Raw genomic sequence first — 25,633 nt, 5'->3', positions numbered from 1 at the left:
AACTACCTTTGCTATTTGCCCCCCCTGGGGCGAGCTGGCGAAGGTGGAAGGGGATCAAACTTGTTTTAATTCAGGGTGCAAACTCGCGCAAAGGTAGTAAGGCGCGAACTTGCAATAGAGCGAACCGTTATCAACTATAATAAGGAAATTGTTGAAGTCCATATGGATATTGGCAAAGTTATTTCAGTGTTTGCGTTTTCGTGGACAGGATAAGTATGTTCCATTTGCACAAGGTATATATTTGTATTTCTGTTAGAACCTGGTTTCTACAATTTGCCTGCGTTCCACAAAAAACCAAAGAGACAAATAAGCAAGCGAGTTTTACGTACAAAATTGAAAAGGCCCAATTGCCCGGTCTGCTGGCAAGGGTAACCCTGTTTGCCGGGGTCGCAATTTGCTATGTAAACGTCTCAAAATTTAAGTGGGGTAACTCGGGGTCGCGGGATCCCGCGGTTGTAAAAATTTTATGTCAACGCAAGCTATTTTTCGACCACAGTTAGCTGGGTTACCTCACCTACCTGGGATCCCCCAGCTTATTTTGGTTTGCTAAGAATTCGGACACAACCGGACACAAACCTAATGGGCTTGGTAACCTATCGATCGAGCCAGCGAGTGGTTACCAAGCATAGCTCTCTCTCTCTCTCAACCACGCGGTCGCTAGATAACAACACAGCCTTTTATAGTGTAAACTTGTAAATCTTTTGGTGATCAGATCATGTCTTTTCGTGGCCGAGGAGGGGGCCGTGGTGGTGGCGGTCGAGGTGGCCGTGGCGGTTTTCGAGGCGGAGGTCGTGGCGGTGGAAGGGGAGGTTTTCAGCAGAGAGATTTTGGGCCTCCCGATTATGTTACAGGTAATGGTAGACCTTACTCCTAGGTTAGAAAATCTTCTGAGCGCTTACTCTACTTAGTAAGCTGTATCGCTGGTTCATATACCAGCTATAACTAGACTAGTATGAGTTACTTAGATCAGAGTTCACTCTAGTGAACCGAAGTTCTGCAAACACTCGTTTGCAATCGATGGTGTTGATTCTTAGACGTCTGATAGATTGCAGTGGATTTCAAATTTAAACAATCATAAAGGAAAGGAAACTTCTCTAGCCAGCAATCATCTATAGAAGCTGTAATTACATAGAATTGTATTTATGCACTTGTGCTTGGCCACTACGTGTAAAAGTAGGATGATTTTCACTTAAGCCTTATCCTAAAATGATGGAAGGCATTTCAGCCAAATTAATTAAGTGTATGAACAAGTCAAGTTTCACATCTAGCTTGGCATGACGTCGCCGTCATAGTATTAGGGAACCAGGCCTGGGTTGTTTGAAGAGTGGATAATGCTGTCCACTGAATAAATCTCTTTCCAGTGGATAGCATGGTATGTTTTTTTAACACTTATCCAATGGATCATCATTTGTCCTTAGGATAGTACCATCTGCCCTTGAAGCAACTGGGTTCAGGCTCCAGTTGTTCAAAGGTTGGATATTGCTTTCCACTGGATAAAATTATCTCTGATGGATAATGCTATATGGTTTGTTATCACTATTCTGCCAGCGATTTATCAGTTAGATAGCATTATCTGGCCTCTAAGCAACTGGGTCCAGAAGGTTTCCTACTCCTCTTGGAAGACATCTGGGAAGGGGTTACTTGGGTTGATTTTTGCTGGGTATGTGCAGCTGGCCTCTCAGAACCTGTATCCCATCGTAGTCTGATTTCTGGCCAATTGAAGACCCTGTCTTAGTCACTTTTGGGCAAATGTAACTTTAGTGATCCCAACTTGGTCACTTTGGTAACAACTTTGTAACCCCAATTCTTCCCATTTCAAATCCATACCCTCTAAATCCTAAAAATTTGCAACCCCATTCTAATTGCTCTGTTTCAAATGCAACCCCATTATAGTCGATACAGTTGTGGTAAATGTGACGTTATCCTGAGGGACATCTCCATTAGTCAATTACAATTAAATAATCCCCCTGGAGAAGGGATGCAGCTTCCCTCGTCTCCCTTAAAAGCATCTGCATTTGAACAGGTATCTTCCACCTTTTAATTGCGGTACCTATGATCACTCCTTAGTAGAGAGAGAGACATTATGAGGGTTAAATGACTCTCTGAAGAACACAGCAGAATGATGCACGAGGGCTCAAACGTGAAACGCTCAATAAAGGGGTTAACTCTAAAGTTCTCAGAAGTAATTAACATGTAACTTCTCCCCATGATATCTTTGTAATATCCAGCAACTAGTAATGAGAGAACTCCAATGTATCAAGTGAAAGTTGTTATTTTGATCTAACACCAAATTCCTGTAACTAATTCGTAAGGTAATGTGTAGCAGCTAAAGGGGAGAAAGAATAATAAGATCTTGGGAGTTAAAGGGTTAAGTGCATTGACCCCAAAAGCCATCCATCTCCTGCACAACAACAGAGTTGATTCAAATTCAGTTTTTTCAATTTTGTTAGATAACTAAGATATTGTTTTCATTTTTCACAGAGCTTGGACATGTGCTCCACACTTGTGAAGGAGATTTAGTTTGTAAATGTACAAATGAGAAGATTCCATACTTTAATGCTCCAGTTTACTTAGAAAACAAGTCACAGATCGGCAAAGTAGATGACATATTTGGTCCAATGACAGAATTTGTATCCTTGACCTAATTGCATAAAAATAGTGATGCTTCATCTCTTTAGCATGCATCACCTTAAAAAGTTTTAAAGTTTCCAGCAATGTAAGCCATAACCCCATAGCAGTCAAGTAAGAAAGACTGATACAAGTAAATAAACAGAATCACTGCCTCGGAGAACCCTTTACACCCTAACATCAGTATGCATATTCTCCATACTGTTCTCTATACATTTCCTAGCAATTTTCAAGCAATTTCGGAAAAAACCATAATTTTATTTTTATTTTCCATGCTATTCAGAAATACATGGCATTTTTTCGTTGGGATAGTATCTTCTCTATCTCACAGTTTTAAATTTGTATCATTGAAAGTGTTGGAACTCCTCATATAGAATAGATGAAAAGAGCTATTGCAAAAAGAAATTTCATTTGAGAGTTTTCCTTAACTATATGTTTGTTATGTAGTATTTCTCAGTGAAGGTTAACACTGATATGAAAGCGTCCTCCTTTAAAAAAGATCAAAAGGTAAGGAAATGTTAAATAGAGGGGTCAGTTCTTTGACAACAGTGAACTTTTGCTGCTTGATCAAGAACAAAGGGTTCCTGTAACTTATAATCAATGATGTTGTAGAACCCTGTTTATGCAAACTCTCAAGGCAAACAAAGATAGTTTGAGTTATTGGGGATTCAAGTTATCTGTTGTTGAATCCTGTTAATTATTAATAAGTAATCTTGTTTTTACCATTTTTTGCACAATCAGCAGAGCTTTTTTTATAAAGACATTTAGTTTGAGAAATTTAGCTTATGGGTAATTTATTACTTTCTCATGATGTTATCTCATTCCTATCAGTGGGGATTAAAGGGCATGTAAACCCAAAAATACATGTTTTTCTTATACTATGTAAAAAGTGGCGTAGAAAACGAATTTGAAATTAGTTTTGTCCAATTCGACTTATTTTAGGAGAAAATCGGCATTTTCAACTGAAATTCCATTTCCGGTAAAAACAATAGCGAGAAGTCGTGACGTAAGCGGTGGAACCAAAATATTGCGCAACACATATTCCCCAGTAGAACTGGTGTGGGAGTTCGTGTAAGTAGCGGTAGTTCGGAAGATGTTTTTTCAGAAGATAGCGACTCGAATGCCTTAAGCTTAGTACATGACAGCGCTGGGGATAATCCAGAATCTTCAGGAGAGTCTGGGCCACGTCCTTAACAATATGAGCCGCGTAGGGTTCACCGAAGCGATCCGCACGAAGACAGTACAGAACATGTCGACAGCGATGCGACCGTCTCGGAAACCCAGACTGGTATTTAATTTACTTTGTGATTTATTTGTATTTAACATGAAAATGCAATAAAGCGAGGGTACAATCTAAAGGAATGCAACAGAATTTTTTTTAACTTGAGCTTCTGAAAGTGTTTTATATAAAATTATCAAAGGTGCGAGTGTGGAACTTGTCAACCAATGCCGACAACTTATGAAAGTGTTTGTTGTACGGAAATCGGGCAATTGTGGCAAAATGGCCTGAAACCCAGATAAGTTGTATCACTGAGCATCCAGGTTTTCAGTCAATTTGCCTCGATTTCTGGGTGCTGGAGACGGCCAAGTACGCGTACAGGCAGCAGCAAAGCACAGATAATCACACCGGAAACGACTAAGCTAAATATTTTCTGTTTCATCTGTTTTGTTACATTTTGAGATCGATTTACTTGAGTTGTTTCTGCTATAGAGTTCTAAAGCCGTTACGTCACGTTACCATGGGAGCAGAATTTTCTGTTCTAAACAAACGTGCTCAGAGCCAAAATGGCGTCGCTTTCAATCGCTGCACTGATATCTTTCTTCGCTGAAGAAAAGAAGTCAATCGAACGAGGAGAAAATCATTACAGATCTGAACACATTGAGTCATTTTCTTACCATCAGGGTATTTTACGCGGTGAGGTTCAAGCAAGTATGAAGAAAAAGGTCTATCGAGTCACGGTGAGTTTAGAGCCACCAATCGCATTAAGAAGCCTAAGGAATATTTTTAAATATCTTTTAAGTACCTTCTTGTTATCTACTCCCCCAATTTAGAAATATATATTTTCGATCTTGTCGATTTCCCTCATCAAAAAAGCCAGGCTGAGGCTTAAATCGTACAGATTATGATTCATATGAAATAGTGTTACCAAGACATTTATGAGTTCACCTTGTTTGAACTTTTATCTTAATTACCACTTAGATTTACCTGGATGACCACTTCAACATAAAATCCACGGAGTGTGAATGTCCAAAGGGAAAATTCAAATGCAGTCACGCGGCGGCTCTTTTTATAAATGGGATTCACAACTTAAGCCGCACAGATATTGAATGTCAGTGGAGGAAAAAGAAGTCTAATACCTCCCTGTCTTTACAGGCAGTCGAAGAACTGTTCCCTCTGCCAAAGAATTATGTGGCGATTACTCGATCTCCCAACACAGAAGATCGTCAGGCACTATATGGAAGCTTAAAGGCATATGGGAGGTTCACTGGTCTTTGCTGGCTCATGTGCCCAGAGCCTGCTCCCCAAGCCAAATTGCCTGTGCCAACAATTGAGGAAATCATCTACTCAGAGGAGTTTATCCAAACAAGAGGTACACAGCAACAATTGGACTGTTTGGTTCGGAAAGCCAAACTCACAGAAGCAGATATCCTGTTAGTCAGTCAGATAACTGTAGGCCAACGAGACAACCCAACCTGGCATCTTGCAAGGAGGGGACGGCTTACAGCAAGCAATTTTGGATCCGTTCTGCATGCCAAAAGAGTGACCCCTTCACTTCTCAAACGGCTCCTTGGAGAGTATGACATATCAAGAGTTAAGGCAGTACAATGGGGGGTAAACAACGAGGCAGAAGCGATTAAGGCATTTACCAATTTAACTGCAAAAACTGTACAGGAAACTGGGTTATGGCTGGATGGCTCTGGGATTCTTGGTGCTTCCCCAGATGGAATTGTGGATGAAGACTCTGTTTTGGAGGTCAAGTGTCCCTACACCGAAAGGAATATGACAATGGAAGAGGCAGTGAATATCTCCCCCAATTTCTGCTTGAAAAAAACTGAAAGTGGTCAGTATGCTTTAAAGGAAGAACATGTCTACTGGCATCAGGTCCAAGGGGAGATACATTTTGCTCAAAGGAAGCTTTGCTATTTTGTTGTGTGGACATCTAAAGATGTAGTTGTTTTGAAAATAGCAAAGGATGAAGGCTGGAGTGGAAACATTTCTAAGCTTACTCAGTTTTATTTTGAACACCTCTTCCCAAAGGTTGTAGAGGGACAATTATAGGTTTCCAGATCTATTACTGCATGTAATTATTTTTTAAGAAATAATAATTTTCAGGAATCATTAGGAGCCCTTTGGTGTTTAGTCTTCACTGATGGCATGTTGTTGTGGAATTTCTTGAGATAGGGAGGCTTTTCAGATGGAGGGTATTGGGAGCTCAGGTGTACTTTTAAGTTCACTCTAGTAACTTTAGGAACACAGATCTTCAAATCCCAACAGGGCTCTCCTGGTTTACTCAAACTAACTTTAGAAACAGTTACAGTTTTTGCACTTCATTGTTTCACAGTTGAGCTGTACTGCTCTGTTGTAGTGAACTGTTGTTGGGCTGAAATTATACATGCATCCATAAATTCAACAATGATAGCAGATTTACTTTTTGAATAAAACAAACAGATCAACATGTATTTTACAAAGTATTCAATTTTCCTTATATGAAAAATAATTAGTTCATTAATCAAATTCATATCCTTCACAGCCCTCTTTGATCAGTGGAAACTGCAGATTAACAAGTGAAGCACAGAGTTGAAATATTATATCTGCATGACAACGTAAATATGAGGGAATAAAAGATAAAATCTTGAAATCTTTGAGCCTAGCATTTGCCCTCTCAACATGAATTCTGCATTTTGCTATAACTTTTGTTGCCCTTGCTTCACTCTCAGTGAATGTACCATTGTTTAAAAAAGGTGGTATATTTACTGAAACACCATTTGGTACAAGATCCTGTATAACAAAACCTTTGTCAGCTAAGACCATATCTCCAGCAGTAAGGTGATTTAAAAATCCTGATTTCTGCACAATTGCTTTGTCAGATATTGACCCTGGATAAAGTTTGCTGACATAAGTAATAACACCATTTGGCGCTACACCCACAATAACCTTGAAGGAATGCATTCCCCTATAATTTGAATACGTAGCATTCTGCTGGCTCATAAGCCCAGGTGTGGCAATCTCTATGTCTGTACAATCTATCACTACTCTACATGAACCAAACTGACTAAAAGATGATGGGGCACACAGCTTGTTCTTATCCCTAGATGGGATGAATGCCATGAGGTCAATAAATAGAATTGAGTGTAAGACATGAATGAAAGTTGTTACAATATTTGCTATTGTAGATACACTGCAATTGAATAACTGTGCAAGGTGAAGATTTGTGTAATTCTGTCTGACTTTCATTAATGTTATAAATATTTGTTCTTCAAAACTGATTGATTGCACTCTCCAGCCAGCAAAGTAATTGATGGATTGTTTAAACCTAGCTGCATAGTTGACAACAATTTGAAAAACTTCCTTTGTTGGCAGCCCAGTTTCCATCTTCAAAACCTCCTCACTCATTTTCGAAACTGTGTAATGTTTTTGCACATAGTAATTTTTTTCTCTTTGATCAATCATTTCCCTTTTTGCCTGCTCCAACTCTGCTTCCAGTATAACTTCTTTTCTTGTTGAGTCAAGTCTCTCCACGCTGCCAGAGGTGCCTTGTTCAAGTTCTTCTTTCTTCCTTGCAGCTTCTATCATTTCTTTTAGGGTCTGTTGTGATTCGATTTTTTTCTTTTTTGGCTTTGCTTCTTCTGCTGGGAAAAGTTTGTCTTGGTTCCTCTTGAAAATCTCAGGACCATTACTTTTTTTTCCTTCTCTGAAATGGCAACTACAGACTCTGGAATGTTTTCCTGGCTCTCTGTCTTCTCTCCTATAGCAAAAAGGATAATTTCAGCTTTATAATTCTTTCTGATTACTGTGCTATTAGCGGAGGATTTTTATCTTGCAGCTTCTATCTTATAAAAATTTCTAATTAAGAAGACAGTTCTCTATCTGCCTGTTTTAACACTGCAGGGTGACCATTAAGTATCAACAACCACACCAAAAGCTCTCACAACTGATTTCCGTCATTGAGTCAAATGTTGGCTCGTGGCTTCTAGGGAACCGATTTTGAAGTTGGAGTACAAGAAAAAGGAGTCTAAAAATCAGTAAGATTTATATAAGCTTAATCAGTTTCATAACAAAGATGGCGACTCCACAACCGCAATAAATTGCGTAAGCATACTTTTCTCCTGGACAGAAAAAGTATTGAAATAAAACTCTTACTAACCTCAGTAGGTGAATCCATCTTCTATATTCCTTCAGCTTTTTTTCCTTGCTAGGGAATCCGAAGAAGCTACACGTGTGACTTTCCGAGTGATGGTTGCAATCAGGCGCAAAGCAGTGCACCATTTTAATCGTTTCGATCGCCTTCGTTTCTCAGTTTTAGATTTCTATGACCTACAGCGTTAATAACAATGTAACTGAACCTTATTCTAAACTTCTTTGAACCGTTCCAAGCGATGATTACACACTTGACCTCAGCAACGCATAGGTTATCAGTAGGACGCGCTCGATTGTTTAGAACAGAAATTTTAGCCCCATGGCAACGTGACGTCACACTTTAGGACTCTATTGATTTAATAATACAGTACTAGAGCTAGTTGTTTTTCGCTTCTTTCCTGACAGGAAATTTCGCTAAATTGCCTACAGATAGCTTGTTCGTTGGTGTTGGGGATATCTCGGCAAACACTTTAGGGTCGCTGTGCTATCTTGTGCGGTAAACAATATCCTTCATCTCAGAAGCATTTCCATCGATAAACAAGTTGTATCATGTACATTTCCTTGTGTGGCCTTCATAATTATCCAACCCTGTTTGTGTTTGCTTCGATTTGAAATATTGAAAAGATAGTTTTGCAAGCTGAAATCAGGATCTTTTAAGTTGTACTCAAAATGATGAATATTGTCCTACTGACCTTTGAATGTATTTTCACTGCTGTGAAAACCGTGACACAAATTCTTCTGCTGTTGCTCTTCAGGGTTTCTCAAAGGAAGCACCAAGTAGGGCTGGCTTGGATTTTCTTATAGAACATAAGGGTTGATTATGGGATCCTGTATAGAATTCTTTGTATCGAACCGACAAAATTCCAGATCACGTTATTACACACTGATATCAACGAATTCTCTTTCTTTGATACGTGTTTCGAATTCAGGCAAAGGTTCAGACATGTCAGTGTCTTTTACGGGCTCAGCGCTGGCTCCCGAACAACTGGCTCCCCCATAATATTTCATTAGATGAGAAAAAAGATGTTTTTAGAGAACCAATAAAGCTATTGTTATTTAATTAACGAAACGTTTTCATGTAAATCGATTTTGTACTTTCTCAGTTGACCTCTAACTTTTGAAGAGCTCAACTTCTTTCTCAGTTCGGTCGGCCACTTCCGAATCCTCGTCGTCTGCCGACTGTATGGGTCGTTTTTATACTTCCGAATAATTTGCTTCTGGTGAGACCTGAATCGTCGGTACAGCACCAGGAAGAAAAATGACTGCTACAAACAACAGAACGTTCGAACGGCTCGACGAAATTGGCTATTTTCACTTGAACAAATTTCACAAATTGTCGCTTCAAATTTGCGTCATTTGGAAATATTTGCATTGTATGCCCAGTTTTGTTTGAATCAGTACAAAACTGGACGACACAACGCTTCACCATTACGAAAAAAATTGAATATATTGAAGCAAACTGTAAGTAAAAAAATCATGACGAGACCAGCAAACAACGGCTGTAGAGAAGACTCCTTCATGCGACAGGCGATTATAAAACGAGACTTTAGAGGGTCCACCCGTGACGTCACAGGAAAGATGGCGCCATTCAAGATGGCGAATGTTTCGAATTTGGAAGAGCTTTTACAAAGTGAAAATGGACTTTTGAGAATAAACGAATGGTACCTTTGGTGTACTTGATATATTTACTAAACATCTATGTGAAAAGAAAATGAACGTTTTTTGGGTTTACATGCCCTTTAAAGATAGGGGCATGTCGATCAGCTCTGTTCTGACACTTAGATGTGTATGGGCCAGTGTTTTTATTTTAAGTATGAGATATCAGGGTAGATTTAAGCCAAGGGAAAGTAAAATTAGTTTGAGTTAAGGGGGGATTTAAGTTAGCTGATAGTGAATGACTGAAAAAACAGAGTCAAATCTGAGAGAAATTGAATCTTGTTTGAGTTAGCCAGGGGTTCAAGGTAACTGGGAATGAGTAAGTGGGGTTCTACGGAATATTTTTAACTTTATGTCTGCTTCTTTTTAGTTCTTCATTGATCCTATGAAACTGTTACCACTTGCCAGATTTCTCCCCAAACCTCCCGGCCAGAAAGGTATGTTATCTTCTATGATACATGGCATTCAATTGATTTCTAACGCATCACTGAGGCACAAAATTTGAATTTTTTTAAAAAGATTTTAAATTATTTGTTGGGGCAGGACACTCTGTTAGTGCACATTAGTTAAGGAAGAATTATGGGGTTTTTTTAGTATTCATGAAATGGGGAGATATGGCAGCCTAATGCTGTGCGCACTTGACTCCAGTCAAGAGGTTTGCATGTGAGAACTGGCTGGGTCAGTGTTTCTTGTCAGTGTTAGGGAAGCCAGATCAATTCCTGGGGGGAAATCTTGTGTTGGATTTGCATCCCTTCTTGAGGGGAGTACTGATACTCTTAGTCACTTCATGTGAGGGAAAAAGGGATAAGCTCCAGCTGGATGAATTACCAGGCTTGAGTAAGGACTTTACATGGAGTAGGAAGGGTGTTGAGACACAAGGGAAGTTATGTTTTGTCAGTTACATTGAGATATAGATCAATCCATGTCCATCTTTGTTGATGTCTTATCATGTCTAACATCATTTGTGATTTCTCCCTTCAAGGACCCCCAGGGGGTGTTGGAGGTAGAGGAAGAGGTAAGTCAGACTCACTTTCATGACATAATGACATGTTTGTGTCAGTTGTGTTAATTTTTCTGCTGCTTAAACCTTTGTTTTTGTTTTGAAATTTCAGGAGGTAGAGGAGGTCGAGGTGGTGGACGTGGTAGAGGAGGTGGTGGTGGCTTTCGCGGAGGTGGCAGAGGTGGTGGAAGAGGTGGAGGAAGAGGTGGAGGAAGAGGTGGAGGAGGACGAGGTTTCAGGGGTGGTGGTGGAGGTTTTAGAGGTAATGGCTACTGCATTTAGAACAGGAATAGAAGAAAAAGTGAATGTTTGAAATCGTTTAGCTACTCAGATCTTGTTTGTTATTCACTTACGAAAATTACTGTCCTCTAGAAGAAATTGCATTGAAAATTTAGTAGACACACATTTCATTTCTTCTTGTAGGTCGTGGAAGATGAAGAGGAAACAAAGAATTGTGACGTACTTCGGCACAGTTTAATTTATCAAATGTATATATCTGTTTGGGTATCATTATCCAGAATCCATATCACAGTTTGAGACCCCTGTGCAGATACATCTTAACTTGAACACTGAAAATTACTATCGTTCATCATCATTACACTTGGTTATGTCATAGGATTATTTTTATCTAATTTTTTAAATGAACAGTTAGGTAGCTGCTACATCAGTACAAGAAGTTGTGATCAGCTTTATACTGAACAACTAATACAAATCATTTTGTGCATTGCAATATATCTGCATCTCACGTTTTTTAGGGGGTCATAAAAAAAAACCTTCTGTGTGGTGCCCATGCAAAAAATGAGGACTGAGGGGGGTATGGTGGTGGAGGTTCATAAAAGCTCACTACTCCCCCTTACCTCATAAAAAAAACTTTCCTTGACAAAAAATATGATTTGAGGTTGTCTCAGCTCAAAGGTTTCCCTCGTAGTCATCTGATTGGAACAAGAATGGTGATTAGGTTAGATTTAAGGATTTGGACAAATAGCTGCATTGTACACTGATCAAAGACTTTACATCGCTTTTTGTAAGTGACCTTTGGACCCCTAACTCAGCCGTTAAAAAAAAAAATTAAAAAAAGACATATTTTCGGTTTTTAAACAGAAACTCTTGCGCTTTTTTTTTTGAACTGTAACATGGAATGTTAAGTAGTATTTGTTAAAAGAAGCATGATAAACCAGTTCTCCTTTTTTTATAATTTCATAGCTATTTTAATACAGCACATTTGGATGGAACACCTTAGAATTAAACATAGCATCCAAGAAACCGACAAAAACTCAAAGTAAACATTAGCGCAATGTATGCATGGCGGGAAAACTCGAGTGGCGATTGGTAATAGTTTTTCACCTGATTGGTTGAGAGGGTAAAGTGAGTTTTTTTTTTTACACCAGTCACAGACCAGAGTAAAGTGTTGTATAACCAAAACCAAAGTTATCACGACAGCCAATCAGAGGAGAGAAAATTATCACAAGGCGCCAAGGAAAATGCAAAAGTCAAAACAAGCAAAGAGTTCAAAGTGCAACATGAACGGTTGACAGGGTGGTATGAGATTTTTGGGCCAATCACAAAGCGAAGTAAAGCAAAATTAAACAAATCCCGGACTTTGAAAATTGCGCTAAAGCAGTGGATTACTTCCAACACTCAAATGTAATTTACATTAAACGGGCCGTCTCAAGAGCTATCTTTTCACTGTGTGCTCGTTCTTGTATGGGAGGGGTACCAGATTATAGTCATGCCTTATGCGGTTCTTCAAATCGCGCCATTGGTGCAGCGGCTTCGGTTTTGGGGGAATAAGTCGGTAGTATGTCCTGCCTGTAGTGGTTTGACAAATATCTGGAAGCCACAGAGTATCGCGTGAGTGTATCTCGCGAGTAGCTGCGCGCGTGTCCTCACGCTTGCTTCCGCGGGTCCCGGCCCTAGTTCCAGTCATTTCGTCGTCTTCCGGCTGGTTCTTTCTCGACTTCTGATTCTTGCCCAGATCCTGCAAGTTAAAGAAAAGAGGCTTCTCTTTCAAACGCTCAATCGATATTTCTGAATCCGTATATATTCTTTCAGAACGGTGGTGGGATTTCTGGTCGGCGCTCTTATCAACTTGGTAATTTCGATTAACTCTCCTATACCTATCAATTTGGCGCCGTCGTCTTAGATACGGGATGTTGATAGTATGATTTCCTTGCAATTTAAGTTTGCGGCTGGAACGTGATTTTGAGAAAGCTGAATACTTTGCTTGGACAAGTAACGATATTTCTTAAAGTTAGTGTCCTTCTTTTACAGCTTCTATGCAATTTATTCCAGTTTGGCCATTATTTCTCTGCCTTGTTTGGATTTGGTAAACATTGACATTTTAAAATGGAACTTTTGTTTGCTGTTGCGTAACATTTAAGATCAAATCTGGTAAACAGAATAACATCTCTGCTAAATAAAATGGCATCCCCTGAGTTGTCTTCAAACTGAGAAAGAAATTTTGCTTTTTACAATGAACAAAATTACCAGACCCCGAGATCGTAAAGTGAAATTTAGACTCACTTGTCGTGTGTATCGTTCTTTGAGGCGTTCCAAAGCAAGATGTTTCCTTTCAATCACGCGCTGTCGTCTTTGGGCTTCCTGGTGGTAGGCTTCATGATACATTTTCAAGCTTCAAATTTACTGCAGCACTCAGAAAAAAGTCCAACGTGGCCCCTTTTGTGAGCGGAATGAACGATTGCACTAGGAAATCCAAATGTGTGACCAAAAAGATCTTATTAACACGTTGTTTAAACGTTATTGTTTTTTTAGTTGTTGCTTCAAGGGTGTAAGAGAGCGCTCTCTTGGGACAGTATTGTTTGGTTTGTGTGTTGGTAAATTACATTCTACAGAAGTGTAAACACACATCAAATGAGTTCATACTTGCAAATGTTTGAACACTTAACGATCGCGATGTCACCTAGACCGCGAAACTTTTCGCTGTTACAGATTTCATCATCTTCTCGTAAGTGTGCAAACGTGCGCGCGAGAAATTTGAATTAAAATGAGCATGTATGCATCTGGAATAAAGAGAAAGCTCTTTTGATTAAAACAAAGGCTGTTTGCCCGCAAGATGATGGCTTTGTCTGTGAAATTTATCAAACGGGTTTCTGTAAGCAGAGGATTTAATTTCCTTTCTGAAGAGAGCTCTAAATGTCTTCTATGTGCATTGTGTGGCACTCTTCGGATAGCGGATGGGCCCCGAGAGATTTAGCTGGAGGAACAGGCTAGACCTGAAACGTCATCGCAGTTTTGTCGCTTTGTGAAGCGCGTGATTGTGCAAACATCTACCGAGGCGATTGGATTCCAAGTTGTAGTGTACTGATTATACATATACCTATCTTAATTATTGACAACAACCTTAACGTGTTCATCAATAAAGTTCAGTTAGCCTTTGGCAATGAAGAAGGAATAGTCTCTGTATGTCTGAATGACGACACTACACAAGTGAAGATGATCGGTTTTCATCAGGAAGCTCAGAGAAAACAACGCGTCGTAGACAGAAAACACGAAGCACTTGAAAAGTTGAGAAAGCGCAGGGTGAGAAATAAAGCTTCGTAGTGACAGTAGCCATTGGAAGGGTTTTCAGAATTGTGCTTCACCCGTACCAGCTATCACCCATGTTACCCCCTTGTACACAAAGCTGTTTACTACGTTCTTGAGGCAAGCTCTTTCCAAACATCTTTAAGAGTTGTTGTTGTAATGTCAACGTTATGGATTTTAAAATTCATCACTTCGTTAGTTCTAGTATTGATAAAAGTGACCCAGATGCTTTTATTGAAATATCTGATCTTTACAATGTTTTCGTAAATTCTTCTTATCTTCGATAGGATATGCAATATTCATAATTTTTAAGTTAAGCTGTCTCTTCTTTGTAACGAAATACGGTTTTTTCGGTTTTTTTCTCCTTTCATAATTCTGGTTGCCTAGGATTTTATTGTTTACTTCAATTCTCAGACAAATGCAAATTTAATCCGCGCGACAAAGTTCAACAAAAGATGATAATTCACTGATTATGTTTTTACAGTTTTCACAGTCCAAATTATTCTCTGAAAAAAATCATGTAACGCTCTCAGAATCGATTTTTTTTGTTTTCCGCATGACTTTGATGAACTTTTGGAATAATTTAAAACAATTCTCTATCCTGGTTATCCTTGGATGAGGGATTTGTCAAGATTTATCACAAGGGGGAGGCAGGAGTCGGACTTTGGAGGGATCCATGATTTTCAGGGGAAACGGAGATGGAATCACTCTTCACCAAAAGAGTATAAAATGGGAGACTATAGAAAATCGACTGCCAACTGCCAATGAGAGAGGATCATAGGATTATAACAGAACCTTAAGAGGTGGCTCTGGTCAATTTCATCGTGCGTGACACGACCAAAACGTGCGTGACACAACCAAACTCCTCCCACCCACCCCTCCCCACTGCGATAAATAATAATCAGTCTTTAAATGGTTTTATTTCCTGCCCACGACCTTGACAGACAAAGCCGAAAGGCGGAGAACTTTCAGCATTACATACCGCACAGCTCTTGAAGCAAATTGCATGCTTTTATAAGGCTGCTACAACCACATAACGGCACTCGAAGAGTGTCCTTGATGCAGGAGAGTCTACTCTGCACTTTGATTCGAAAAACACAAATTTTTGTTATTACACAATGACCAAAGTAAGCTAAGAAATTTTCAAACAAGTTAATTTCAATTACCTCATATTAATAAGTAACATGCGATCTTGTCGTTACAACTAATTTTGGCGTCAGACAAGAGGTCTGACGGGGAGGGGGAACCAGAGTTTCCGGACCCTCTGGGTCCACTACCGCCATGAGTTGCGACTATGGGCGCGTATGCGACGAATTGGTAGCATTCTCTGAAACTGCCCACCCTAATATCAAATTAAATAGATGAAATAAAATAAACAATATGTTATATAGATACTGTAGTATCGATGGTACAATAGTGCGATCGATTAGTTACTTCTAGCCTTAATTATGCCATTCGAAGCAAATTTCTTAGAAAAAATTATGTTGTTGCGCTCAGTCATTGCAGTTTTTTTGGCGAATGAGGATAAATTTGGTGCGTTACGCATTGGTGAGTACATTTGCGTTCTGTCGCCATAGACAACGACAACTGTTCAATTCCTTGGCAAGTGCGCTTGATAAAGAAATCAGAAAGTTACTCGCATTATATGTTAGTAATGATAGATTTTCGAACGAAACTTTTCTGAAGTGGAATTCCACTTAAATCCTGAACTATCCCCAAACTAAGAGTCTTTGTGAAGTCTCGCAATGACTACTTTCCTCGCCCAAAAGACTTAAATTTTTCCATCTGCATTGTCAGTGAAATCTTGTCAAGAAAATCTAATTAAAACCTATGGCTGAAATCAAAGTATTATGTTAGATACGTCAGTGTCTTTGGTTTCTCGATACTTGATCTAGAAAAAGGTACGCGTCGTGCTTGTAAGTGGACAGTGTAAGAAGAAAGTGTACCCATCATACCTGTTAGTGGACAGTGTCTGGTGCTGGGTTCCTAACAGCGTACGCGTCATGCCTGTGTAATTGGACAGTGCGCATCAGGAGCGCGCAAACCTACTTGTCGTGCATTTCGCTAACTTTTTTTTTGGTATGAAAACGTATAACCGATGACTTTTTTGCTTCTCAAATTTTTTCATAGGTTTGATAAATTGGTAATGGGACTTCGCGTCGTACAATTCTGTCTGTAATCATACTTGTAATTAACAAGTCAGACACCCGCTTCGAGGTTGTCCGATTTGTTGATCCCTCGTATGATTACAGACCAAATTGGACTCCACTCAGTACAATTACTGTGACGCCATCTTACGTCAGTGGATTACAACTGATAACAATCAAATTTGACGTCAGAAAGGCTGAGGGGCTTAGTGAGACGATGCTTTCAACCTTTCACTTGCCAAAGGATTGTATGGTTTAATACCGAGGCTTGTCATTCAAGTTTCCTATAAATAAAAGAGGCTGCTATAATTGTCGGCGTATTCAAAGTATTAATCGTGCAGGGCAGCTGATCCTATTCATAAACGAAATGGCAGAGGCTTATCACAACGAAGCTTTACGAAAACAAAGGATTGTCGATAAAATGCACGCAGCGTTGGCAAGGATTGAGTATGGACAGGTACAGGTGAGATTGGTATAGAATAGTATAGTACAAAAACAATCGTAATTTTATGAAAATGATTCGAAGCAGTTTCTTGTTATTAATATGTATCTAAGAACGGTCAAATTCAGTCCAGACATCGACATTCAGAATGCATCCGTTACTAATTACGGTATGAATGGTTAGCGTGCTCGAGGAAAATTTGCGAAAAATTAAACAGGTGTTCGAATAAAAGGGAAAACCCTCTGTATCCCAGAATGCTTTGCGATGAGCATTCGCCCTTAGATACCAAAGAAGCAACAAATTCTTGGCACACGGGAAGTGTTTATACTCTGAAATAGCTTCACGAATTGAGGATAACATCGCAGATATCTCTTCATAAACGCCAAATGGCTGAAGCATACCATAAAGAAGCCTTACGAAAGCAAAGAATCATCGACAAAAAGAATGCAGCATTAGCAAGAATTGCCGTTCGACAGGTTTGAAGTTCTTCGCCTTTTGCCCGGCATGTTTTGTGTTTGCGAGTAGGAAATTATTCACGCTGCTATTTGACGGTTGTTGAACTGTCGAACATTTCTATTAAATGATAAGCTAGTATCTTAGAATTCTAGTCGATAATTAAATATATTCAGAAAGGCTCACTATTCTGCGTTGAACTTTAAGCTGAACTTCATTGAAATTCGAGTAGTTTGGTAATTAGCTGTTTGCACAAACTACGAGCGGAATGTTTTAATAGCTTTGAGTCGCAGAGAATGATTTTGTTGTTGTATTTGATCCAGGAAATAGCCTTCCAATAGTGCAGCTTTTTAGAGTGAAATAATGTTCAAGAAATTTTGTACGCTTCAAATTTAGCCCAGCTGTATACAGTTGTAATGCCCGAGGCAATATGGAGACAGGCGACGTAACCGAGCTTGAATTTTGATTACAAACGGGAATTTTATTTTGTTTTTAAAATACTTTGACGACATCGACTCTGAAAGTGATTTATTCAAAGATGAGCACAGCTATCACTGATAAAGGACTATGACGATTTTAATTTGGGACATTTATTTTTCTAACAAAGCATTTACTCTACTTTCCTTGGCGTAGATTGGTTAATTATTTTTTAAGGGATCCTTACGCACAAAAAAACCTTGTATCTCGCTTGAGTCTCTAGCCAGCTGTTGTACTCACAGGTGCTGAAGTTAACTGGGTGCTTGGAGAAGGTTTGAACAATGAAGGAGGTGATACCCTGGTTAAGAAGGTATTTTTTTAGTTGGGTGTAACTGTTCTGAGGCAGGACAGCAACTCACTAGCCATCCGTGCACTTGTTACTTAGGCATGGAGAACCTAAGTATTGTGCTCATCAACCTTTATAACACTGGGTTTCTTTCTCTCTTCATCTCTCATACACTCATGCCACTTCTTTTCCTTTACCCAGATATTTATGCTTTTTCTTTTATTCCAGCAACTGGAAGATGACAGAAGAAGGTCTGAAGAACAAAGACACCGACATGAAATGGCTGAGAGGGTGCTTGAAAAGGCAAGGAAGAGAGAAGAATACTTAAGCAGTATGGGCAGAACTGGCAGGAGTACACAGGGAGTGATCAATGCCAATTTTGTCCACATGCCTGAAGAAAAGAAGAATAAAATTTGCCAGAAAGATCTACGTCACCAGGAAAGAGTATTGCGTGACAGTTGCCTTGTGATGGGTAGAGTGAATGAGTATTTTCTAGCATGACAAAAACTGGTTGCTCACAGCATACATGACTAAACTGAAATAACATGTTTTACTCTTGATTAGCTGTGTTACAGTTTGGGCCCTGGATGTTTTCCATCTATGTCAGCATTCATCATCCTTGAATTTTCTGTTTGTTATTGTTTTTGTCTGTGTGGTAATTTGGGCATCTCACCCCTTAATCTTTTTTTGGATGAAGCAAATATTTAGCACGTAAAAAAAGATTCCAATTACTATGACATTTCAAATCTGGTAACTTTTATCCTCACAAGATAGGAAATTGTAAGATTTTTGTCTTTCTGTGGCAAATAATTATGACAAGTTCAGATTGTAAAAAGTAATTTTGAAACCTTGTTATCACAATGTGCAATTTTGTTTACACATAATTTGATACCAAAATTATCTCATCACTTTATTGTCAGAATAAGCAGGAAATGTCCAAAGTACAATCCATCTAACACTTCAGAGAAACTCACATTTCAGGTCGAAGGTTATAGAGTTGATCATGTACAATATCCCACCCTTAAAAATTCTTGACTCAAAACAAACCCTTCAAAGGATAATTAAGCAATTCAAGATTTAGTGAGAGTTCAGTGAGTTCTGAAAATCTCTAGTGATTTTAAATACTCGTGTAGCTGTAAATTTGTCAGCTAGTGGTGCACAGATATGATATCCTTCTTGCATGCATGCATCAAGGTATTGTATGTAAGACTGATGTGACTAATGCAGGATATAGCCTTTGATCTGTGTGTAAATAAAACATTTTTCACATGTCTACACTGTATGCTCTGGCTTTCAACTCTTTTGCTCTGACAAAGAGCTAACCTTCAAAATGTCAGATTTAGAAACTGTTTAGGTGGCCAATTGACATCACCAACTCAGTTGAAAAAACCAAGTTATTTTGTAACTCCCCTGCCCCCCCCTCCCTTGATGCAGCAACAAATTTTCTTTAGAAAACTAATTACCCTTCTGCCTTGACTTTTTGGTTAATTTTATTGACTGTGTAGTTCTCTTTATTACCTGTGGAAATCTTTTTTCAGTAAAAATGTTAATCACAATGCAGTTTTGCATAATGGAAACAGAAAATTTGAAATGAAAATGGTTGATAAGCCTTCCCCTTTTTTTTCACTAATTTAAAGGTAAAAAATTATTTAAGACTACCACACAGCCTGTCCTCCGTCTGCATACATTTTACCTTCTTTGACGCTTTGTTTGTTTTCTAAAAGAGATCTGGGGCTCGATAAGAGTCACTATTTCAGAAATGGTGAATTACTGCTGGGGAAGAATATTCCTGTAACACAAATTTGCACTAATCACCGATTCTTTGTTCAAACAAAACTCTACCTACCGGACCCCGCTTGGATTCGGTCGCTTTGCTCTTTCATGCATAATACTGCGTAACCTTTGGCTCATCTCGTGGTTTTGTGTTCTTTTGTTGTTGTAGGGTAATACTTATTAGTTGAAACAGCGAACGAAGTATCCCTCGGGATGCATTTTATGGCCCTTACTAGAACCAAATATTAGATCTAGCGCTTGGATCTTGAATATTGTCTCGGGTTGAACAGCGTAAAGCTACGAGTTAACCTTTGATCATGAGTAATACTACGACAAGTGAAACTACAAAACTACACAAAGAACTCGAGACCGAGAAAGCCAACGAAGAACTGGAGTCAATCATGGTTGTTTATAATGGCAAACAACACACAGTGAAGTTTCCAATCAACGCCAACGCAAAAGTTATCAGTCAAAGTATCAAGAAAGAAACAGGAGTGAAAGGGTCGTTTTACGTGCATTTTGGCGAAAAGACAAACAACTATTTACACTCTTCAAGCGTGACTAGTGGAAATCTCGCTAAACTTGCAGGGCAGCCTCTCGAGCTTAGAGGTGGAAACGGTAAGTTCAAGTTTTCGTGACTGAGTTTGTCTGTGTTTAAAGCTCCGGTTTGGAATACGAAAGCGCGGTTTGAGTTTACTTAACAATGGGACAGTGATTGCCAATATTTTGATACTCGGCGAAGTACTTTGGACTTTGATTACTTTCCATCCTTACACGAATATTTTTTCCTCTGGTTATTCGTTTTAAGCAAATCACATATAACTTTGATTCACTTTCTTTATTTTTATGGGCCCCTGTCACCTCTCGTAAGTTTGTTTGCCCTTCTAACGACTAAGCGGACATCTACGATTTACTTCAATCTACTGTAATATTGAGGCTGGGTGTTGGCGAAGCGTTTAAACGTGACGCGCGATTAAGCTAAAAATTATTACGTGACGCATCGATTTTGTAAAAAGACAAGTAAAGTGAAGTTTAAACTTTTTCTCTATAAATTCGTGAAGCTTGGAACTCTGTTTGAAGTACACGTGACGTGTGAGTTTGGCTAAAAATTGGAGCCCCCCTCCCCTCCCCCCCTTCCACCGTCCTCTTTTGCTTCCCTCATTGAAAGTAGCTCAAAATTGGTTTACATCGTTTTAACTATCAATTTTTTTTATGGACAGTGTTAAATAATTGTTGATACTTAACAAGTATTCACTGAAGTGGAGTTGGCTAGTAGTGGATATTTACCAAGCTACAAAGGAGAGAAGTGAATATCCACTGATAGCCACCAGCACTGAGGTGAGTAGATGTTTTAGTAGTTCACACTAAGACAGTGAGATAGTAAAGCACAAAGAGATTACTTAGACTTGTTTTTTCCTGCAATGGTTATATTGTTTTGGGGTGCAAACATAGCACATAATCTCTTGGAGTTGAATAGTAAATGTTATTCAGAGTTTGAGTACCAAATCAGAGTGTGCCTTTAATGCTATTCACTATTTCTGGTGAATACTGAACAGTTTTATCCAAGATTATTCAAGGTGGTTTTTAAATTATGTTGGCTTGAGAATGAGTATCCTCAGAAAATACATATACAAGCTGTAGAAATAATTGGTGTAAAAATTAACCGTTAACAGATTAAAATCAAGCTCAGCATTTTCCTCCATGTTATTCACAGAAACTACTGACCATGAAACAAGTATTGTATTTACATTGCACCCCCTTGGGATTCAAGCTCTCCGTGCCACTACAACACAGTATGCTCAACTCTAGAGAACATCTTTTAGACCTAATAGCTTCCAAAATTTAATTCTGAGGTATGAAGTTGAAAACATTTTGTAACTTCAATTGTTTACTTCTAACAGCAATGTCACAGATTTAACCTTCTGCACTCTAACATCATTATGCATATTCTCCATACTGTTCTCTATACATTTTCTAGGTTCTAACAAGGAGAATTTGTAAAAACACTAAGAGCCTCATTAGTTACTGATCATTTCCTATATTCTCATGACTGAAACATTTTATTTAGGGATGATATTGTAAGGAGAAATTAGAACCTTGTCTCTGTTAAGGATTAAAGGGTTAATGTAACAGTTAACAATCAAATCAGTTATTTATTATTGGAAAGCTTTACTGAATTACTGATTACTAAATTTTTTTTTACATCACCAGCATTTAACAAAGGAGGTGATTCTATATGGTACTATAACAGTCAAGCCCTCAAACCTGAAGTTACGAAAAAGTGCAGGGAGATGGAATTGTACCATTTGATAACCCTCCTTAACTACTGTCATCAAAAGAATGTGGAGTAAACGATCAATAGGTTATAAGGCGTGCAGATATTGACCTTCTCTCGTCTGATTCATCTACAACAAATACCATAGTGTGAAGACGTGTGCTTTTGGAAGCATTCAAGTGTAGTTGTTCTCGTGAAGTTTGTTGAGTGATGCAAAGACTGTCAGAGACAGCTAAGAAAAGTCAGCAGTTAATGAAAATATCACCTGAATACAGTTAATTATAACTGGAAATAAACTGTCATGAAATAAAACAAATTAACCCTTCAACTTCCAAGATCTGATTGTCAATAAATTCTCCCCTCTAACTGACTCACAATTCCTTGTAAATAAGTTATGAGAATTTGGTGTTAACTCAAGATAACAACTTTTTCCTGATAAGTTTGAGTATTCTCATTACCTAGTGGCCAGATAATGTACAGATATCATAGGGAGAAGTTACAAGTCAATCAATTCTGGGAGTTAACCCTTTCACTCCCATGAGTGACCAAGACAGAATTTCTCCTTACAATATCAATACAATATCAAGCAGGCAGGTGATGAGAGTAGAGAAGAATATTGATCATGGGATTATTAGTTGATCCAATACCAAATTCTCTGAACTAACATCTTAAGAATTGTATGGCAGATAGTAAGGAGAATTACTTATTAGATCTTGGGAGTGAAAGGGTTAAAAAATAGATGCCATTTTGCCATGCCTCTGTGTTGCAAGAGATCACAGATGACATCAAAATAAAGCAAGAACTAAAAAGTGGCACACAAGGCACAGCTGTGTGTCACTAAATGAAATGTTCTAACTACATTTTAATGTCGTTTGTGATTTATTACTGTGCAGACCCACAGCAACATGGATTCTACTTGTTTTATACATTAAAGAAGCAAAATGTCATCAATTCTGACATTATATATGGACCTCTCTTTCAGTAGATCATAACTAAAAACTTATCAAAATGCACAATTATATAATTCAGCTTATCACATAATTTTAATGATATAATTCTTTGTATCAAGTTGTGTGAATTAATTGAAAGATGCAGTGTGTCTGAGTGAACACACACAGGGACAAAATTAATGAAACTGAATTTTGTTTGTGAGGGGATGTGGTGAATAAAAGACAGTAGAAGACTTGGCAGTCATTGTTGTCTAATTAAAAAATACTACATTTCCTTGAATAAGTACCCACCCCCTTGGACTTAATGTTAAACAAGCACCTCTTTCAAATAAGCAGTGCCCCCTCCTTCCTCACTTTCATAATAGTAGGGGCACAAGGACATCTGAGCTGTTGCTCCTTCTGCTGTTATTAGAATTTGTTAAGCTTCAACTACTGTGAAATCTGTACAGGATAATCATAAGCATTGCTCTTGATTAAGTGGCCTCCTTCACAATGAAATATCAGATAAGCACTCAGCATTTCTTTGAGGAAATATGGTAGATTCCATGGTACCATGCATCTTTTCTATAGAAGATCAATGCAATATCAAAATGTAATAACAAAAGTGGCACACATCAGGAACAGTTAGGTGTGTCACCGCATTGGAAATGTTGTGTAATCAATAGCTTCAATGCAAGAGTGCTTCTGAGGTGACTGTATTCCTCATAAGGGTGGAAGTGGCAAAAGTTGGACAAAATATTTGATTGGTAGTGGGTGACTGAGGCCTTCAAATTATGACTTTAATTAATAACCCTTTAACTCCCATAGGTGACCAAGACATAATTTCTCCTTACATTATCATTACAATATCAAGCAGAAATGTTATGAGAATAAAGAAAGAAATCAGTAAGGAGATTGCTGGTTGATCAGAAACCAAATTCTCAGAGGTAAAATAATGAGTTCTGTATAGCAGAAAGTAAGGAGAAGTACCAATGAGATCTTGGGAGTGAAAGGGTCACTTTAAGCACCCTAACATCAGTACTCTTATGTTAATCAAACCGTAGCAAACAGATGCAACTTAACACTGTAATAATTTGATTTAGCCCCCTCATTCCAATAAGTGCTCCTACTCCAAGAAGCTTTCCTTTTCTATTTCAATGATAGCACCAACAGTACATTCCCTACCATTACATTGCAAATTTTCACTGTATATTTGTTACTTTTACAGTTTGCACTTTTGTTCCTTATTAGATAAAATCAAAGCCTTGTTTTCCATATTGCACTGTTTCTCAAATGAAATAAGCACCCTGTTCCTAATAAGCACCCTAGGCACTAAATCAAACTTTACGTTAACTCTTTAACTAAAAGTTATACACACAAAATACCATACACAAAAGTTTCTTTATGAGTTTATTTATTAAAATTTAGTATACTATGCTGTATTACACAGTATACCATCTGTACTTTCTATCCATATGATACTATCATTTCGTTAATCCTTCAACTCCCACGGGTGACCAAGACAGAATTTCTTCTTTAAAATATTGATGCAATATCATGCAAACAAGTGACGACAATGAAGGAAAGTATCAATTACGAGATTAGTTGATCCAGTACCAAATTCTCCAAACTCACATCATGAGAATTGTATGGCAGAAAGTAAGGAGAATGACTTATTAGCCCTTGGGAGTAAAAGGGTTAGCTCCATTCAATTGTTGGTGGGTGGCGTCATCATGTTAAATTAAAATTGGTTGGAAAAATATTAATTTTGAAACTTTACACCTTTTTCTGCCCAGAAAGACATTTCTACCTTGCTTTAAACAAGAGCTCCTATTCAACTGACAAAGTATGAATTAACTGATAAGATTAGAGTACCTCTGACTTTCAGCCCTGTACAACTTGAATAACAATACACAAATAAATTTACTCCTACTTATATGTACCAAAAGGGTGTAAAACATTTGAACCAGTACAGTTGGTCAAGAACATGTCAATGCCCTTAAAACATTTACAAAAAAGGAAAATATTGACACAAAGTGACCTTGCACTATGAGCTTAAAGGCTGGACTTGACAGTGAATTAATAATTTACTGCTACAAGCACAGCTTCAGGTCAGCTGCAGATTTGTGGAAATTTGTACTTAACTAACCTATGTTGACAATTTCCCTGAGATGCAAGCCAAAAAAAACTGAAACATGTACATCACCATGTGAAATAGTAACTTTCCTTGGAAACGTTAATTAAAGAGGCCAACCAATATTTTTTACTCAAAGTTTGACTTGTCAAGTTTTTAGGTTTTGTTTTTCTTTAAATTATAATCGTTTTGTAACAATGCCACCTGTTTCAGTCTGATATGTGTTACCAGATTGGTGGCTCAAATATAAGTGTTTGTCCCTGTGCTTCAAGATCGGAACAAAGTGAATGAAATGTGAATTTTGCCAACAAAAGATAGTGTTCAACACTAAATATAATATCACGCAAGTTACCCGTTTGGACCCTCCATTAAAATAATATATTTCTGTACAGGTTCATATATTACTCTTCAATGTAAGTTTATGAGTCATGAATCAATAGTACGGTGAATGAGGAAAAGACTTAAATGTGGCAAAGAAAGGACTCTCATTCCTGTCATTGGTCAGTGGAATCCCTGAACAACACTTCTATT

General features: G+C 38.3%; 5 protein-coding genes and 1 non-coding gene across 10 annotated transcripts; 4 read left to right on the top strand and 2 right to left on the bottom strand.

The window, feature by feature from the left end:
- Nucleotides 1-603: 603 nt before the first annotated feature.
- On the top strand, nucleotides 604-11,373 carry LOC113683745 (H/ACA ribonucleoprotein complex subunit 1). Its single transcript, XM_027201026.2, has 7 exons — nucleotides 604-851; nucleotides 2,482-2,630; nucleotides 3,076-3,135; nucleotides 10,014-10,080; nucleotides 10,626-10,658; nucleotides 10,756-10,905; nucleotides 11,067-11,373. The coding sequence occupies exons 1-7, from the start codon at nucleotides 716-718 to the stop codon at nucleotides 11,078-11,080; spliced, it is 609 nt and encodes a 202-aa protein (XP_027056827.2). The 5' UTR covers nucleotides 604-715; the 3' UTR covers nucleotides 11,081-11,373.
- On the top strand, nucleotides 4,050-6,488 carry LOC149035231 (uncharacterized). Of its 2 annotated transcripts, none has more exons than XM_089192552.1 (2): nucleotides 4,050-4,587; nucleotides 5,003-6,488. In XM_089192552.1, the coding sequence occupies exons 1-2, from the start codon at nucleotides 4,414-4,416 to the stop codon at nucleotides 5,906-5,908; spliced, it is 1,080 nt and encodes a 359-aa protein (XP_089048678.1). In that variant the 5' UTR covers nucleotides 4,050-4,413; the 3' UTR covers nucleotides 5,909-6,488. The 2 variants fall into 2 exon arrangements, with proteins under 2 accessions (XP_089048678.1, XP_089048677.1); XM_089192551.1 differs by having other exon boundaries at nucleotides 4,341-4,587; nucleotides 4,829-6,307.
- On the bottom strand, nucleotides 4,767-8,270 carry LOC149035230 (uncharacterized). The gene is made up of 2 exons (XM_089192550.1): nucleotides 7,995-8,270; nucleotides 4,767-7,595 (listed from the first exon to the last, which is right to left on the bottom strand). Exons 1-2 carry the CDS (start codon nucleotides 8,114-8,116, stop codon nucleotides 6,356-6,358), a joined length of 1,362 nt encoding a protein of 453 aa, XP_089048676.1. The 5' UTR covers nucleotides 8,117-8,270; the 3' UTR covers nucleotides 4,767-6,355.
- Nucleotides 11,096-16,283, bottom strand: LOC113683746 (uncharacterized). 3 transcript variants are annotated; one of them, XM_089192553.1, is made up of 3 exons: nucleotides 16,142-16,283; nucleotides 13,167-13,346; nucleotides 11,096-12,621 (listed from the first exon to the last, which is right to left on the bottom strand). In XM_089192553.1, the coding sequence occupies exons 2-3, from the start codon at nucleotides 13,266-13,268 to the stop codon at nucleotides 12,319-12,321; spliced, it is 405 nt and encodes a 134-aa protein (XP_089048679.1). In that variant the 5' UTR covers nucleotides 13,269-13,346; nucleotides 16,142-16,283; the 3' UTR covers nucleotides 11,096-12,318. The 3 variants fall into 3 exon arrangements, with proteins under 3 accessions (XP_089048679.1, XP_027056828.2, XP_089048680.1); XM_089192554.1 differs by lacking the exon at nucleotides 16,142-16,283 and adding an exon at nucleotides 13,527-13,614 and having other exon boundaries at nucleotides 11,734-12,621; XM_027201027.2 differs by lacking the exon at nucleotides 16,142-16,283 and having other exon boundaries at nucleotides 13,167-13,647.
- A 128-nt stretch (nucleotides 16,284-16,411) lies between these two features.
- Nucleotides 16,412-19,264, top strand: LOC113683747 (uncharacterized). 2 transcript variants are annotated; one of them, XM_027201030.2, is made up of 2 exons: nucleotides 16,412-16,790; nucleotides 18,220-19,264. In XM_027201030.2, exons 1-2 carry the CDS (start codon nucleotides 16,701-16,703, stop codon nucleotides 18,490-18,492), a joined length of 363 nt encoding a protein of 120 aa, XP_027056831.2. In that variant the 5' UTR covers nucleotides 16,412-16,700; the 3' UTR covers nucleotides 18,493-19,264. The 2 variants fall into 2 exon arrangements, with proteins under 2 accessions (XP_027056831.2, XP_027056830.2); XM_027201029.2 differs by lacking the exon at nucleotides 16,412-16,790 and adding an exon at nucleotides 17,037-17,251.
- Nucleotides 19,265-19,901: 637 nt separating this feature from the next.
- Nucleotides 19,902-23,222, top strand: LOC113683759 (uncharacterized). Its single transcript, XR_016182585.1, has 2 exons — nucleotides 19,902-20,382; nucleotides 21,976-23,222. It is a non-coding gene; the product is annotated as an uncharacterized LOC113683759 (transcript).
- Nucleotides 23,223-25,633: the final 2,411 nt, after the last annotated feature.

This window comes from Pocillopora damicornis, chromosome 13 (genome assembly GCF_964200805.1).
Source record: "Pocillopora damicornis chromosome 13, jaPocDami1.2, whole genome shotgun sequence".
Taxonomy (NCBI): Eukaryota; Metazoa; Cnidaria; class Anthozoa; order Scleractinia; family Pocilloporidae; genus Pocillopora; species Pocillopora damicornis.
This window is presented reverse-complemented; position numbering and strand designations above follow the sequence as displayed.

Coding starts and splice junctions, on each gene's coding strand:
- LOC113683745 (XM_027201026.2), top strand. CDS start 716: ATGTCTTTTCGTGGCCGAGGAGGGGGCCGTGGTGGTGGCGGTCGAGGT. Junction 852..2,481: donor GCCTCCCGATTATGTTACAG/GTAATGGTAGAC, acceptor CATTTTTCACAG/AGCTTGGACATGTGCTCCAC. Junction 3,136..10,013: donor CCTTTAAAAAAGATCAAAAG/GTAAGGAAATGT, acceptor GCTTCTTTTTAG/TTCTTCATTGATCCTATGAA.
- LOC149035231 (XM_089192551.1), top strand. CDS start 4,414: ATGGCGTCGCTTTCAATCGCTGCACTGATATCTTTCTTCGCTGAAGAA. Junction 4,588..4,828: donor AAAAGGTCTATCGAGTCACG/GTGAGTTTAGAG, acceptor ATTACCACTTAG/ATTTACCTGGATGACCACTT.
- LOC149035230 (XM_089192550.1), bottom strand. CDS start 8,116: ATGGTGCACTGCTTTGCGCCTGATTGCAACCATCACTCGGAAAGTCAC. Junction 7,596..7,994: donor AGATGGATTCACCTACTGAG/GTTAGTAAGAGT, acceptor TTTTTGCTATAG/GAGAGAAGACAGAGAGCCAG.
- LOC113683746 (XM_089192553.1), bottom strand. CDS start 13,268: ATGTATCATGAAGCCTACCACCAGGAAGCCCAAAGACGACAGCGCGTG. Junction 12,622..13,166: donor AAGAACGATACACACGACAA/GTGAGTCTAAAT, acceptor TTTAACTTGCAG/GATCTGGGCAAGAATCAGAA.
- LOC113683747 (XM_027201030.2), top strand. CDS start 16,701: ATGGCAGAGGCTTATCACAACGAAGCTTTACGAAAACAAAGGATTGTC. Junction 16,791..18,219: donor CAAGGATTGAGTATGGACAG/GTACAGGTGAGA, acceptor CTTTTATTCCAG/CAACTGGAAGATGACAGAAG.